Source organism: Amblyomma americanum, chromosome 2, assembly GCF_052857255.1.
Source record: "Amblyomma americanum isolate KBUSLIRL-KWMA chromosome 2, ASM5285725v1, whole genome shotgun sequence".
Lineage (NCBI taxonomy): Eukaryota > Metazoa > Arthropoda > Arachnida > Ixodida > Ixodidae > Amblyomma > Amblyomma americanum.
Window position 1 is genome coordinate 7,867,289 of NC_135498.1, and position 18,050 is coordinate 7,885,338.

At 47.3% G+C, this 18,050-nt stretch overlaps 1 protein-coding gene across 1 annotated transcript in view; it reads left to right on the top strand.

The window, feature by feature from the left end:
- The first annotated feature begins 6,016 nt into the window (after window positions 1–6,016).
- LOC144119513 (uncharacterized) overlaps window positions 6,017–18,050 on the top strand; it is a 59,756-nt gene continuing 47,722 nt past the window's right edge. Inside the window, exons 1-3 of the mRNA XM_077652102.1 lie at window positions 6,017–6,056; window positions 14,229–14,331; window positions 16,410–16,475. Coding sequence (XP_077508228.1) covers window positions 6,017–6,056; window positions 14,229–14,331; window positions 16,410–16,475 — 209 coding nt within the window. The remainder of the gene's footprint in view (window positions 6,057–14,228; window positions 14,332–16,409; window positions 16,476–18,050) is intronic.

Consider the following 18,050-nt stretch of genomic DNA (forward strand, 5'->3'; position numbering starts at 1 on the left):
GAACCCGAGGCCTCGGCGTTTGGCTGCTGAGCCTAAGGACGAGGAATCGAATCCCGGCAGCGGCGGCCACATTTCGATGCAGGCGAAATGATAACACCCATGTGATGTGCACTGTGAGTGCATATTAAAAAACCCCACGTGGTTGAAATTAATCTACAGCCCTCCACAATGGCACCTCTTATTGGTCATGTGCAGCTTAGGGCTTTAAACCCCTCGCATACCATAATATACTTTTGCGGCAGCTGTGCAGTTGTTTTCCCCTATACACTTCCGAGTCACTCTGGCGAGAAGATTGAATAAGTATTTTAACATATACTTCTTAATAGAAGAAAAAGAAACGAGCACGTAATTCAATGACTATGGTGGTCAGTTGCAGCCTCTCTCAAAAGATCCGAGCCCAAAGGGGTTTGCATCTAAGCCATCTAGTTAGGCTCTAGCATCCCTGCAAGTCCTAACTCTTGGTGGGTGATGACCAGTGTTCCTCTTACCTTCAAGAGATTTCGAGCGCTGGGGATGCAGTACGAACAGCACGGCGTAGCGAAGAAGGAAAACCTTTTGGCCTCTGAACTTTTGACAAAGGCTGTGCATGACTTACAGCTTCAGCTCTACAGCGCTACCATATTTACTCCCAATCTGGTCAATCCGTAATGGAAGTTGAATCCTGACCTAAATTCAGAAATTGAAAGAATAAAGAGAGTTCAAGTTGGACTGTCGCATAGGTCGTCCATTTAAAGCTCTGAGCCGCCAGCATGCGAATAAAGTTGACCAGCACAGAGGCACGTCACCTGTGGCAGTGCTCTATTTGTACCCAGGGCAAATGTGAGCGAGAGATGCAGTACATCAGAGAGCACTAGAGAAGACATGAGATGAGGCTGCCTTCTTTACGTTTCGTTAATGCTCGGCGGACAGCCTAAACGTCTGCAGCGTCACCAAGGTCATATTTATTACCGGCGGTGATTTATTCAAGAATGAGGCAATGATAGGGTGAACGTGCTATCGCCGACATGATGGCATTGTGATGCTCAGCACTGATCAAATCCAATCAAATCGTTTTTATTCACCAGATATTCACTGGTTGGAGCACCTGGGCTAAAAGCTGCTCGAGGCAGCTTGACGAGGCCCAGGTGACCATTACAAGATAGGGCGTGGTGAAACGTGAAAACACTACAATGTAGACACCTTGAGATAAACAGCGCAGAAACAACGAAAACTGACGTGTTCACACGTGCGCTACAGAAGTTCTCAGAGATCAAGATATATAGTACATAAAACATTCTAGCTCCAATAAATAAATCATGTAATAAAACATTGTAATCAAGGCATTAAGTTCTGAGACGTATCATATTTCCCATACATAACAGCCGGAAAACTGCTCGAAATGGCAGACATTCGCCAGTTATACATTAATTAAAACCACAGCACATATGTCAACTAAAAAAAAATGGCAACAAAGTACAACAAAGCAGGTGCACTAGGTCATGTGAAAAACAACTTATTCAACAGATATGAGCACTGATTCATGCAATTTTTATTCTGAGATCTTAAGAAATTGTTTCCTCAACTGGTTTAGTGTGGGCTTAGTATCATAAGTGTACCTGTTTAGTAGTGATGGGAGATTAATAAGTGTACCTGTTTAGTAGTGATGGGAGATTATGTTTTAGTGACTGGTTTTTATAATTAGTGCGGAAGCGCAAGACGAACCAAATTTCAGAGTTTCTTGTTAAAACGTTTTAATAACGCGGTGGCAATTAAGAAGTTATGAAAGAAACCTCGCGAAAGATAAAATGAGTGTAAAATACGGAATGGTATTATAGGCCGCGAACATGGGACTGGTGTGAGATAGGTATTCGTGGTTTGCAATGCAAAGGATGAATCCTTTTTGCCTATCAGCCTTATCTCGGAATCTCTTTTACGGCTGTTTTTTAAAGAAAAAAAGGGTCGCGTGAAACTTGCGCAGTTGCAGTAATATCAACAGTCGTACTTTGCATATCCGTAGCGAAAATTCTTATACAAGTATGCACCCAGTGACAAGACCAGGTCCCGGGGATATCCGAATCACAGCCAAAAATCCTAACACCTTTGCGTACTTGCGAGAGATGTTGGTGATAAGTACTTGCTTTAGATGTCCTGACGCGTTATCCAGTGGATATCCCATTCGGGTGATATTATGACATTTACTTGAATTACATCTCTCTACGCTTACATAATGTTCATGACAAAGGTGGTGAGAGGAGGCATTTTTTTCTGCTTGAAGATATCTGCAACATGGTCCGCTCATTTCTATTTCTTGTTTTGTCATCACAGATGCATAATTGAATGAAACAATAACGCTTAACGTGCAAGAGCTACTAGGTCCAAAAGGAGAATCTTAGATTTGGACTATATGAGCTTGTGCACATTCTTCGCTCTGTGGATGTATGCTCAATATGTTGTGCTGCATGACTTGTGCTTCATAGTGTTTCTTTAGCCTGATCTGTTTCGCATATGTTTGTTGTTAGACATGTTTGCCATGACCGCGGGACATAGCATAGCATCACACGCTGACAACGTATGATGCTATGTAGATTTTACCCCCAGAAGTGTAGAAATGTTAACCCGCCCCGGTGGCTCAGTGGTTAAAGTGCTTGTCTACTGAGCTGGAGTACCCGGGTTCGAACCCTACTGCAGCGGCCGCGCATCGATGGAAGGGAAACGCAAAAGGCGCCCCTGTACTGTGCAATGTCACTGCACCATAAAGATCCCCAGGAGGTGGAAATTAATCCGGAAACCTCCACTGCTGCACCACTTTCCTTCTTTCATTCCCTCCTTTAACTCCTCCCTTATGATGTGGCATTATTTCCTTTCCTCAAAAACCATTTTTTTTTTCACTTTTTGCAGCATTGGGTTAAGCAACTACACCATTGTAGTCAGCTGCAGTTATTTCTCTCTTCACTTCTAAATCATAGACAATGTAAATTCATCTTTGCGAATATTTTTCGCATAGGCAAAGCAAGCTTTTCTCTTGGTCCCATAAATATCTTAAGGAGATTTATCATTGTTTGACGGTTAGCGAATATGTCCTTATTAAGACCTATGAAATCCTCAGACTTCGTATACGGATCTTCCTTGGATACATAAAGTGCGGCCAAAAAGATGTGCGAGGAATGTCTGCAATAGTTTCCCCGCACTTCCTGGAGATATCCGTATGTCCTTTCAAGATTTATCAGGGACATCCCTTGGATGTCATTGTCACTAGGTATTTCTCTAATACATTCCAGTATTTGCTGTATAGGTCCCCTATTGCTCTGTTATGAATTTGAGTCAATCTAATTACGTGTATGATTTGAAACAAGAGTAGCACAAACTTCTTTGACGTTAGAAACTGTAGCGGTTTTCAGTTACCAAACATCACAGAACACAGAACGAATACTTAGTAATTTTATTTTGATATTTTTCCTTATCAGCAAATCGCCAAGAGTACATATGCCTATGCCATTTCGAGGGGTTATGTATGTTTGCAGGGAAGACTGCTTATATGCGGTAGGTGTAGAAGTTTTATGCTCTGCATTGCATTCTCAAAAGATAAGGTACATATATGTGGTTGAAATGACCTGTGTCATGGTATTGGCCCTGCAAGTGCTACTTCCCAGCGTCAGAGAATCATTAATTAATCTTCGATGGAGTCCTTATTAGTCTTGCTCTCTATTAGTTGTCAATAAGAAAATAAGCTATTATTTTTATTAGAATTTTCACTAAGGTAAGTAGGCCTCAACATGGCTGTAAGAAAAGGCTTTCCACAATGGCACTGAATGCACCGTCCTCTACCCGCCCCTTTTTTTTCTGCGTTTGTAGACCGGTTTGTACCTTGACCTGGCCGTCATATTTATCAGCAGCCGAATCTTCAGCGGTACAGAATTCCCTTGTATGGCTTTTAACTTGTGATCATTTACTTTTCTCTTTAGGCGTAGTTTTAGACCTAAAATTTCGGTGAAATGGGAAAATTGCCCTAATGGAACGACACCAGTCTCATGCACCGCGATAGCGGCATGGCGCAGTGCAGGTGCGAGTTAATTCACGCGAACACGAAACTTGTTAAATTTGCCAATCGTCTCATCTTCACATTCACACAAGTGTTAAGAAATAATTTTAATTTATCTTTTTAATGGCTGGCGGACAAACGATTCATTGCGTAAGAAGTGCGAGAACTCGGCGGATCGAGCTTTTCCTTCCTTCCAAGCCCTGGGTCCGGCTTCCCGAACCACCGTTCACCGACTGCTACGTAGACCCGATGCGGTCCTTTACCCATGCTCTTTGCACGTTTCGAGGATGCTTGTTTGGGAAAACCGAAAAACATCAAAGGCGAATACATTTCCATCCCGCTGCTCACCCTGCTTTGCGAACCGGCTATTTCTTTCTTTTCCTTACGATGAGCCCTGACCTTTCGCGTTTCTGACTTTCCGACCCCCGACTTCCACTGTGTTCCGCACACGACTTCGCAGAGCAACACGCAGAGCGCCAGCGCCAGTCCGAAACACCACACGACGACCATCCCATAGAGATCCTTCAATTGCAGCACCCGGAAAGAGCCTTGCTTTCCGCGATTAACTTTCGCCTTCCAGGTCGCGGTGCTTCTGATGTGGCGGAACTTCTGCAGTTTGAGGGAGAAGACCGAAACGCCGGTCTCGAAGAACCGCTGTGCGACCTGTGCGAAGGCCCTGGCATAAGGCGACGACCTGGGCGCGATCATGACCACGTGGACGAGTACAAAGTCTTCGTCGGCGCGCACGGCACCGCGAAATGTCCTTCCTGTGTGAAGTCGCGCCTCCTCCCTGTTGGTGAAAAAGACATGCGTGCCCGCGGCCACCTTTGCCAGGCAGCAGAGAGCGTCCCCGCATTGTACGTCTTGAAGCGCGTCTTCCAGGCGCTCCCTGAGGACCCCTGACTGGCGACTCAAATGGTAGGTGACAACGTTTCGTATGTAGCGGTTGCTTACGCTGCACAACTTGATGCTGCCGTTGTCCACGGCACGGGAGAGCTGCTCGAGAGTCTTGATGGGGCGCGTCTTGGGCGGGAAATTTGTGTAGGATGTGAGCATGGCTTTGAAGCCCGCTGACATAACGATGGCGAAGAGGAACCAGAAGCCTACGAGGATTCGGGCGCTGCTGCGCTTCGGAAGTCGCAAGGCCGGAGCGTGGTTTACGAGAGCCGAGCACAGGTAGAAGAACAAATCGACCGCCTCTCCCGACGTCTCCGGTGGCTGCTCAGTGTCGCTGTGGGTCATAATTATCACTACCAGAAGGACCAGGTAGATGAACAGCGAGGCCCACACAGATATCCACAGAGAAAGCGTGAAAGGCCTTCCTATGATAGCCAGGTCCGTGATAGCGGTGGGCAGAGGCGAGAGAAACATCAGGGCGTCGTATCGAACCTGTCCTGCGACATCGACGGCGTGCCAGATGGTCTCCGATAGGTAGATTTCGAAGCTTCCCAGATCTCGCTGCTTGGTCTGGATGGCACCCACAGCTCCAGTGAACAAGCTGTGCTCGTTTGCCGACCCGAATCTCTCGAAATCTTCACCGTCAGAAATGGAAGCTCCGCTCTTACGCAGTATATTGCGTACGATTGTGCTCTGAGGTTCAAGATATGATTTCCTCCAGTCCTTGCGCGTTCGCAGGTTGGTTTCCCATATATTCCTCAGCGTTGTCAGGTTTCCCAAGGACCTGTCTCCAAACGGGTTGTCACCAGGACCCGTTAAAGGGCGGACACCGCTAGAGCACCCGGCGTAAGTGTCCAGAGGCACGTAAGCTGCGGTGGTGGTCACAATGACTGCGCGGCATCCGACGCGCTGAAAAATCTTGGACATCGCCTTCTCAGGCAACGTGGCATTCCGCTTCTGCGCGAGGTAAATCCAGCGCAGGTGCATGTTGGGCACCTGAAAGCTCTTGACGAGCGTGTGTAAGTGTGCCAGAGTGGGCTTCCAACAAACGACCAGCACGTCCGACTTGTGGCCGCGAAGCTCGTTAGCCATCTTCAGGAGATGGCCCAGCTCAGAGCCGTCCCAGGTAGTGAAAGAAAAGGTGAGCTGCTTCAGTACCTCGACTGGGAACCTTCCGCAGTTGGACACAACGTTGACGCTGTTGTCTTTGTTTACGGTGAGGTTTAAGTTGTTGAACAGATCGTCCTCACCAAGGCCTTTTCCTGAGAGCTGAACCCACCAAAAGAAGCTTGTCCCAAGAAGAATGTATTTATAGCTCATATTGCAGATAGTCCCGTACGTAGGAAGCTCGACTTGCTATTCGTTTTTCTCGAATCAAACTATGCAGTTTGTAGCGTCGTAGCTTATCGTTACCATAGCGACAAGGCAGGAAAGAGGAGAAACGACTACATTGAAACGCCTAAAAACAAAACCACGTAAGGTTCGAATTATATGCACCTCGTGTTAGAACAAAGAGCAGAAGACAAAACGTCCGCGTAGAGGCGCGCCAAAATATTGCTAATGCGAGTTCCGCTTGCCGCCCTGCTCGCATTAGCTCGGTATTGTTGCTGGGTGGAACGCTTCGATTACCGCTGAGTGCTTTTATCGCGCTGCGTCGAGTGCGGGCGACGTCGGGGCCCACGTTATGGACTACCTAAGGTGTCTGATGTCGATGTGCGAAAGCTGCATTGTGTCTCTAGACACAAAACACTGCACTTGGGGTAGCTTGGTTGCGGGGCACTTACATAACGTAAAAAGTTTTGCGTAAACGCATGGAAAGCACCGCTTGCTTACAGATGCGAGCCAAGCACTCACTGGGATGAGCACATCTACCCTCCATTACCATCCACATCAGACGTTTACCTACTCTGACTGTATAATGGAAAAAAGAGGGGCAGCTGAATTAGCCTAGATGACGCCACATGTGATTGTACCGACGCCCGCTCTGGACGTCGTACACCAGTGTTGAGCTTGCGCCTCAAGTACGCACATGGCCTAGATTATGTGGCCGAATGAACTTCACATGGCTGAGGCTGCAGCTGCGCCCTTAGCAACGGCAGCGCACTTCATGGCGGTTATGCAGTCGCTTAATATCGAAACTATCGCGCATGTTTTGTGTTATCACACTTTACGTTTATGACGCCTCTGGAGATATTGTCTTTTGCACTCATAAGAAGGGCTCATTGAGTCCATTCATGTCGCCGTCGTGGTGTTGTTGTGTCCTTGGAGATTGGCATGTATCCAAGAAGAGGATTGGCCGCACAATGAAGGAACCACGGCAAAGGCAAAGTGAAAAACAAAACAAAAAAGAGCAACGATTCTGACACACACACACACACACACACACACACACACACACACACACACACACACACACACACACACACACACACACACACACACACACACACACACACACACACACACACACACACACACACACACACACACACACACACACACACACACACACACACACACACACACACACACACACACACACACACACACACACACACACACACACACACACACCACACACACACACACACAACACACACACACACACACACACACACACACACACACACACACACACACACACACACACACACACACACACACACACAACACCACACACACACAACACACACACACACACACACACACACACACACACACACACACACACACACACACACACACACACACACACACACACAACACACACACACACACACACACACACACACACACACACACACACACACACACACACACACACACACACACACACACACACACACACACACACACACACACACACACACACACACACACACACACACACACACACACACACACACACACACACACACACACACACACACACACACACACACACACACACACACACACACACACACACACACACACACACACACACAACACACACACACACACACACACACACACACACACACACACACACACACACACACACACACACACACACACACACACACACACACACACACACACACACACAACACACACACACACACACACACACACAACACACACACACACACACACACACACACACACACACACACACACACACACACACACACACACACACACACACACACACACACACACACACACACACACACACACACACACACACACACACACACACACACACACACACACACACACACACACACACACACACACACACACACACACACACACACACACACACACACACACACACACACACACACACACACACACACACACACACACACACACACACACACACACACACACACACACACACACACACACACACACACACACACACACACACACACACACACACACACACACACACACACACACACACACACACACACACACACACACCACACACACACACACACACACACACACACACACACACACACACACACACACACACACACACACACACACACACACACACACACACACACACACACACACACACGACACACACACACACACACACACACACACACACACACACACACACACACACACACACACACACACACACACACACACACACACACACACACACACACACACACACACACACACACACACACACACACACACACCACACACACACACACACACACACACACACACACACACACACACACACACACACACACACACACACACACACACACACACACACACACACACACGCGCGCGCGCGCGCGCGCGCGCCTGAACGTAGAATGAGCAAGGAAAGTATGGTTGGAGAAAAGTAAAAAAACGACAGCGTTACCGGTGCCTTAGCAGGGAATCCCAGAGGCAGAAACGAACTTGTGAACAGCGGGGTGAACTGTCTCGTGGTTAGCCCATCTGGGTATCGCCAAACGAAAGTAAACTTGGTACTGTCATAGAGAACCTTAAGTTTTTAAATGAATTTCAATGAAAGGTTTTCTGGGGGGGGGGGGGGGGGGGGGAAGAGCACCCAGATCTATGAAGGTAGATACTTAGGGGAGGAATCCTTGCCTTGGAGCGCTTCAACGTAGAAAATGCTTGAAGCGGGCACCCGGCCTCAGGGAAAGCAATAAATTAAATGCAGGGCAGGCCCGCTCAATGAAGACGACGCGAGGCAGTACGCTGCCTCAATTCATGGGAATTCCGCTGCGTCTTGGGACCCAATAGCCGACCTGACGAACATTTGTTGTCACTGTTGTTGTTAGCCTATCAAAAGATGGCGCATACCCACACTGGGGGATCGGCCAAGAATCGGGTGACTATTCACCTGTATTCGGGTAATTAAAATGAAAAGCATTTACAAGGCGCTTGGTCGAAGAAGAGAAGACGCAAATCTGACTGGATAGGAAATACCAAAGGCGCACAAACTGAAAGGGCATCCGTCACAATTATGACGTTACTTTGCTGCGGACATAACTTTCCGATGGCGAGAACCAGAGCCAGAAATTCCGCTGTGAAAATAGCGACGTTATATCAGCCAAACGAAGTGGTAATGCGTAAGCAAGCTGCGAGAAATAAAAGCCTTCGCCGCGACTGTTTCCTCGCATTGTGCAGCATCAATGTTAATATTATTGTGCGACGGGTATTGCTCCAAGTGTTCAATTCAATTCAATTCAGTCTTTATTTTTCTTTTGGACAGAGAAGGAGAGAGGGCTAAAAGCTCGTAAGCTTGACAGAGGTCCTGCCCCCTTTATCAACTTGGCAGTACAGTACACAGGCAGATATTTTCAATTTTCTAAATAAGCACTGAAACAAAATAACAAAACACTTTGTAAAAAGCAGCGCTATGCATTGCAGCACGAACATAGGTATTAGAAAAACAAATAACTGGTCATGGGGAAACGAAAAAAATAATAACAGGTATATGTTTAAACTGAGTGCAATATTACGTAGTCTTGCTAAGAAAAAATCGCTTAATAACATCACTTGAATGCTGAAAGGGGTCAAACAATTCTTTAATTTATTTAATAATACTGGAACAGTATAAGAAAGAGACTGCTCGGTATAATATGCCCTAGGCGTCGGCACTAACCAAATTTCTTTATGTCTAGTCTGCAGGATATGCGTGCTTTTCTCAAGTTTTGCCAGATAACTAATATAATGTTCATCACTTTGTGAAGAGCGTTTATATATCATTAAAAGTCTATAATTGTTTAAACTATAGATTGGCAGGATTTCATATTTTAAAAACAAGTCATGTGTGGGGGAACAATAAGGAACACCAGCAATGCATCTTGTAGGATGCTAGCCAAGGTAGGCACAGGAAGTGACCCCATGGATGGGGTGGGCGCAAACCAAGGCATGACCGCAAGGCTTGCCTCTCGAGAAGTAGAAGAGAGCGAAGCTTGCAGGCAGCACACCTGAAAAAAAAAAAGGACTCAACCAAACTCTCATGGCTACTGAGGATGGGGCAGACGTAAACATCACAACGTGTCTAGTCAGGTCTAGTGACCTACGGAACGTGTCTAGCGAGCTATTGAAAGGAAATGATAGGTGTAACGTTAAGAGACCGGAATCGGGCAGAGTGGGTGAGGGAACATACGCGGGTTAACGACATCCTAGTCAAAATAAAGAGGAAGAAATGAGTTTCGGTAAGGGCAAGTAATGCGAAAACAAGATAACAGCTGGTTCTTAATTAAGTAACGGCGTGGATTCCAAGAGAAGGCAAACCTAGCAGGAGGCGGCAGAAAGTTAGGTGGGCGGATGAGAAGTTTGCGAGGATACGGTGGCCGCAGCTGGCAAAGACTGGATTAATACATGGCATTGTATTGCCGCCTTTGCCCTGCAGTGGGCGTAGTCAGGGTGATCATGATGATGATGATAACGAATCTAACTGTACCACCTCAGGTATACCGAAATTTGCGTGTCAACCTCTGATATAAAGAACGCCTTGCTGCTAACGCACTCAAACGATCCACCGAGGATCGCCTAAAACTTTTATTTTTATTGAAGCGCTGACCGATGATAGCGACCAGTGCCCTGGAATCAGTGAAGTACATGGGTGGACAACCCAACCTCAAATGACGTAGCGAAAACACGAGGCTCTCTTGCCGGCGTTTCTCTTGCATATAGGTTATGTTTTAGTATACCTGCACAGCACAATCGATGGTAATCTGTCACTGCTCCGTCATTTCAGGTTATTGTGTCCTCGCCTTAGAACACAGACAGTAGCTCGCAGTGCGAGTTCCTAGCGATCGACTTGCAAATACCGAGGCACCCTCACGCCGCGGCGCATTATTCAAAATGTCGCGACGAATGCGGACGTTTATGGAGTGGTCGTTGACAATACGGGACAGATACAAGACGAACCGTGTCACACCGAGGGGAAAGTTGGCTACATAATTCTTTATATACCATGCTAGCTTGTGCATCAATCTTTGTACGCGCGGTCTCACCACGCGCTCGCTGGTCAGGTTGAGTTTGCGTAGCTTGGGGGTGGGGGTATTTACAGGTTAGTTGGTTAGTTCAACAGGTCAGTTTGAAACTCTGCGAGTTTCAGACTAGCCTGCACGTCTTTTCATTGCAGGAAGTCTTGTTTCTCCATGAACCGCCGCGGTGGCTCAGTGGTCAGAGTGCTTGGATTCTGTGCCTGCGGACCTGGGTTCAATCCGGGCCATAGCGGCTGCGTATCGACGGAGGCGGAGCGCAAACGGTGCCTGTGTACTGTGCGATGCCAGCGCACGTTGAAGAGCTGCAGGTGACTTAAATTAATCCGAAGCCCCCCATTGCAGCGTCCCTCATGACCCATGTGTCGGTTTGGGACGTTCCTGTCCGGGGTATAGTCGCTCTACTAAGCTAGCCAGGACGGCTAGCAGGTGGCAGGACGAGGTCGAATTGATCAGCAGCTCGAAGTGGGAATATAATATAATAAATATAATTGTTTTTTTTGGGGGGGAAAGGAAATGGCGCAGTATCTGTCTCATATATCGTTGGACACCTGAACCGCGCCGTAAGGGAAGGGATAAAGGAGGGAGTGAAAGAAGAAAGGAAGAATAGGTGCCGTAGTGGAGGGCTCCGGAATAATTTCGACCACCTGGGGATCTTTAACGTGCACTGACATCGCACAGCACACGGGCGCCTTAGCGTTTTTCCTCCATAAAAACGCAGCCGCCGCGGTCGGGTTCGAACCCGGGAACTCCGGATCAGTAGTCGAGCGCCCTAACCACTGAGCCACCGCGGCGGGGCTCGAAGTGGGAACGGTGTGAGTCCATTTTATTAGCAACCTTCCCCCGCGGTGTAGTATATTTGTATTAAGGGAGTAATTACTCAGTAGCGTATGTGCCGAGCGAAGCCATTCGGCTTGAAGGGAGTGTTACACAGCTTTGTTAGAAGCTTCACAGTCGAAGAAAAATTCGTCCTGGTACGGCTGCGCTTAGGTTGATGCCATAGATTGATCAATCCCTTTAATTGAGCTCGGGATGTCAGTCATTGCATCACGAGCTGCAATTGGGTGTTGAATGACAGAGATAATTTCGCGGACAGTTGGCCATCCGCTTGGTCATCAAAAACCATGTCGCGAAGGTTCATAAACTCTGACAGCTTTCTCTTTAAACACTATAGGCCCATATCGCTGACGAGCGTGTCGTGCAAAACACTGGAACATGTCATTTATACTCAGTTAATTAGCCATCTACAAAACAATAGTTTTTTCTGTTCGACACAACATGGATTTAGGTCCGGCTTCTCATGTGAAACACAGCTCGTGGAATTCACACATGACATTTCTGTTTCCTTAAACTCCGCCGGTCAGGTAGATTGTATATTTTTAGATTTTCGAAAAGCGTTCGATTTAGTTGCTCACAACCTATTGTTACAGAAGCTTTCAAAATTAAATATTCCTACCTCACTCTTATCCTGGATTGAGGCGTATCTTGCGGAAAGGAGACAGTGCGTGGTTATCGACGGTGTCAGCTCGGAAAGTGTGGGTGTAACTTCAGGTGTTCCGCAGGGGTCGGTTTTGGGCCCTCTTCTATTTCTCATTTTTATAAATGACCTCACTAGTAACATTTCAAGTATAATCAGACTTTATGCTGATGACTGTTGTATCTACCGCAATATTTCTTCTGAAGCAGATGCAATTTCACTACAGCATGACCTCAACTCTGTATTCTCTTGGTGCAACAACTGGAATATGGCGCTAAACATCTCCAAATGTAATCTGGTCCGGTTTACAAAAAAGAAACAATTCCTCCAAACAGACTATTTCCTTGGTAGCACTGAATTATCCGCAGTTTCAACTTATAAGTACTTGGGAGTCTTTTTTTCTACTGACCTATCATGAAATACACACGTAAATTACATATCTGCTAAAGCCAGTCGCACATTAAACTTTCTCAGACGTAACTTTAAGGACGCTCCCCTTACGCTGAAGGAGACATTATACATGTCTACTGTACGTCCGATACTTGAGTATGCTTCCGCGGTTTGGGACCCGCATACAAAACTGAATATTGAGGAGCTGGAGCGCGTCCAGAAACGGGCTGCTAGGTTTGTGTCCGCCGATTACAATTTCCAAAAAAGTTCTTCTGGTTTGCGCGAGAAGTTGGGATGGCCGTTACTTGAAAACAGGCGCAAATATTTGAGACTCTCTTTCTTTTATAATGTGCTTAATAATAAAACTGGAATTCCAAAAGAGAAATACATTAGTGAACCCAGCTACATTTCCGCCCGCACTGACCACCCACTCAAGGTGTGCGAGTACAATTGCCGTATAAACGTATTCAAATATAGTTTTTTCCCACGAACAGTGCATGATTGGAACTGTCTCCCTTCGCGGGTCGCTACCGCTCCTCCTACATCGTTTCTGACCGATTTGCAAAGCCACCTGTCAATATAAGTGCAATAATTCTTGTCCGAGTGTATTATGTTTTAAGCAGTGCTGTATTTTAATATGTATCTTTTTTTTGTGTGTGTATGTGTGTGTTTAGGGTATGTTTGCCTTTCTACAATGGTTTTTATTTTGTTTGTTTGTTTGTTTTTGCTTCCGTGTGCATGGGTTTATTGTATTTTCTGTGTAGACCGCATCATTTGCCTAATTTATTATGTACTAGATGTTTGTTCTTATTTATGATGTTTCCCCCCTACAATAATGCCCCAATGAGAGCGCTGTAGGTACTGTGTATAAATAAATAAATAAATAAAGAAGAAAAAGCGAAGGAATATTAAAATTTACTGAGTTAGCTTAAGGCCCGAGGCGCTTTGTTGCTTTGAGGAATCGAAGAAGAGGAAGAAGCGGACAGCCTCCCGCTGGCGATTGTCGTTTCGGCCGTCGACCTGTTCCCCGCTGCCAACGATGGACAGCATTCCGGCATTCGGTACGACCTCTTGAACGAATGTACCAACCAGCCCGTATTTTCCCTCTTCTGGACCTCTTGAAATTTGTGACTTAGGCCGAACCCGCTTCACTTTAGTGCTCAGCACGGTTCTGCTTGATCAAAGACAAAACTTAAAGGCTGTATGGAATCAATGGCTATTGTCAATCCCCAAGATAAAGCCGCTGCGTTTAGAGGGATATGCTTATTGCAATTATTCGCTTATTTGCTCTATACATGATCGTGCGGCCCGAGTCGCAATTGCAGCTGGCAGCGAAACGCGTTGCAGCTTCGCAGTCGCGCCCTGCTCCACCTCGACACCTATACTTGCAGCACCGTGGGAGCTTCAGGGCTCCTGATCCAATTAGGAGAGCGCATATGGCATAAAAATGTTTCTCGGCGCCTCGCCATCTGCTCAAACTTCGCGAGCTGACGACGAACTCTCCGCATAAACATCGCCATGGGAAAAATAGATAAAACAACTGCGTCTATAAGCCATAAGGGAACTCGCAAACAACGCCGCCGTGACTGGGGAATTTTATGTCCAGAGCTTCTACCAACGCTAAGCAACAATGCAGCGGCGATGGATACTGCGCTAGCAGGGGCAGAAGTCCGTGTCGATACGAAGGTAATGGTGTCGAAGCCGGAACTTGTATCGTACGAGACGAGTCCCGTGATATTCGGCACGAAAGAGACAGCAGACGCCATTTTGCGAAAGCCAGAGAACTAACCTCCCACAGTCATACGATGTGCTCCGGTTATTTACTGTTCATTTTAACTGCAACTTGCGACAGACTTATTCGAATGATGGACAAACACTGAGCTGTAATATATACTGAAAGAAGCATTTTTTATATCGTTGCTACTGGTATATACGCGGGAAAGCCTAGAAAACTATTGTTTTATGTTACTGCTACTGAGCGAAAACTTATCTTGAAAAGTTAATGTAAATCGCATACAATTTTGTTTTCTTTGCGCACATAGAAGCCTATCATCGTCAGAATGGGTTCCCCTTTCATGATTCAGCAATCGAAGAGGAAACGTTTGTACTGGTATACCGCATTGCAAAAACGTCGCCTCTGCGCGCTTCGTATACATTCGGCAGCGCTGCAAGGAACTACTGAGACGGAGTATGTATCATGCATGGCTTGCATGTTCGTGCAGTTTAATGTTTTCTTTTTGTTTTGCGGCTACTGAAGGTCCTTGCGAACCTGTTAGTAAGGATCCTGACGACGTTCGGGCGTAGCTAGCTTTCGACGCCACTGCACTAGGCGGACCCTAAACGTCCACTGAACTTTTGCTCACAGGGATGCATCATTGACCGCACTCTCCTGATGTTTTGGAGAACGTTGGTTAACATACCCTTTCCAGCTGACGTATTACTCTGCGTTTTATTTAAGAACTAGTTACTTTCGTTTGTCCGTGTATTGCAAAAGGGGCACGAGTTGTCGCGGTCAATATGGATATTGCCCTTGATACAGAAGCTTAGCGCCAATGTCTTGTCATCTTGTAAATTCGGAATTTTGGTGATTCGACGAGTTGGGCGCGTCGAGAACGAGATTCGCCAGGCTCCCGCGTGCTGATACCGCTAGCATGAGCGCCAGCGTCAGTAATCGACAGCACATGCACAACAATACTCGCGCATATCTAACTTTCGGCAAAAAAGTGGGGGTTAAGCCCTACAGTGCGATAACGGTAAGCTAAAATGTTTGTCTAAGCGAAATGCGGAATAGCTGCACGCTAGCGTTATGGTAGTAATTAACACGGGATGAAAACGCACAGTGGATTTAGTCAGAGCTGAGCTATATCGGCCATGACTTGCTTCATCGCCCTGCGGCGCTAATCTGTGTTAAGCTGTGGCTCTTGTAAAAAGAAAATTCCACTCGGCTACACCGTTTCAATGGCGATGTGGAGGAGCAGGCGTCAGGCGGCGATCGTAGATTTCTTCATCGGCAGAAATTTAGCGCTATTTCAAAGGTTCATATCTTGCGCGAATAATCTTGGCTGTTCCATTGCCATGCTTTCTCGTGTAATTAGTGTAAAATCATGCACCGCACTAAATCTAATGTTTCTCGCCGCAGTTCCCGAAGGCAGCGCCCGAAAGCCACCGCATCGCGTGGTGTCGTTTTCTGGCCAAGATATCGAGAGTAAGTACACGAGCAGAAGCGGTATTCTGTAACGGTTCTCCTCAGTCAATCTTTCGACTCTTTGCCACTAGTTGGTCCTGATGTGGATACCGAAGCCGGTGAATGGCGTTGTTTCTTTTCCTCCACATATAGTTGGTATCTATCAGGCCTGACATCACAGCCGGTAGCCACCAATGGCAGATTGACAAAAGATGGAACAGGAGGAAGAATCTTTACCGATGCGCCGCCTTACTGAGCATACACTCGAGGGAAGGGCCGGAATATTCTAACTGTTATCTTCCCTATTGATTATTGTATAGCATAGTCGTTTATGAGCAACTTTTAAATAACGTGGCAGCATTTATTTCTCAGGCGTTATTTTGACCATTGGCATCGCTTCACTCCTAAGGTGACAGCTACATGTAACAAATGGCTGAAAATATTGCTTTAGTCTGTAGTAGTTCGAGCGTAGCAAACTACTTTTGAAATTTCATATTATAGGATAGCAGTTCTGCAAAGATTCAGGTTGAAGGCCTTACCTTCAGGGAAGGCGATCCGCGAGCCAATGGTCTCGCCCGACGAGTGACACACCCGCAGTCAGCGTGAAAAACACCGGTTTATTCCGAACCGAACCAGCGCTCTCAAAGCGGCACAAGATGGAACATACATCGACGGAGCAGAGCATGCGGTCGATGCTCTCGAGAGCGCAATGCTATGGCTGCAACCGAACGGGTGCTAACACCTGTGCTCGGCAGAATACAAAAATTGGCGGTGGTTTAGCTCTGGTTAAACCTGGATTGACGCGATAGCTACAGCTGGCTGAGTGGAACTTGGTCACGTGGCACGTGACGAACCACGTAATCAGCCACGGCTCTGTGCCGCCGGCAACTGCTCCGCACCGCGTGACCAACCACGTGACAGCGTGGCGGCGCAGCCACGCTGAAGGCTCGAAATGCTACCGTAATGTAGCTATCGCTACAAAACACGCTTGAGACGCGAATGGGACAAAGCGGTACAAGAAACCTGCATGCTGCTCGCGTAGCAGCCACCCACGCCAAAGGGCTATTCCATCTTCGGAGATGCCGCTTCCAACTTCTACGCTTCGTCCTGGTTAGCCGCCGCACCGTCGTCCGTGTACAGCTAGAAGCACTGCGAAAGTTAACTCCGGAGTGTGTGGCCGCCACACTTCGCGAAATGCTGCTGCCCCCGACGGGAATCGGCGGCAACGACCCAGAAAGTATGGCCGGCCGCTCTTTCTGCGCATGCGTTTGGCGCCGCCCATTTTCATCGGCTCTCGGCAGCAGCGCTTCGCGAAGCGTGGATGGCCACGCGCTCCCTTGTTCCCTTTCATGCTGCAGGTATACCTGTACACGGACGACGGTTCGTGCTGGCCGCTGATAGCGCGACTGCACCCCAGCAGCGCTCCCGCCCGGAATCCCCCGGCGCGCTGCTTTCGCCGTCCTTATCAAGTCGTCGCCGTAGCTATCACATGCCATATCTCGCGAGCTGCACGCAACTAGCTGACAGCAAGAGCGCGCTCAGTTGAAATGGCTAAAAAGCTGCCGTAGAGCCCCACAAGGTAAGCTCCGTAATTCT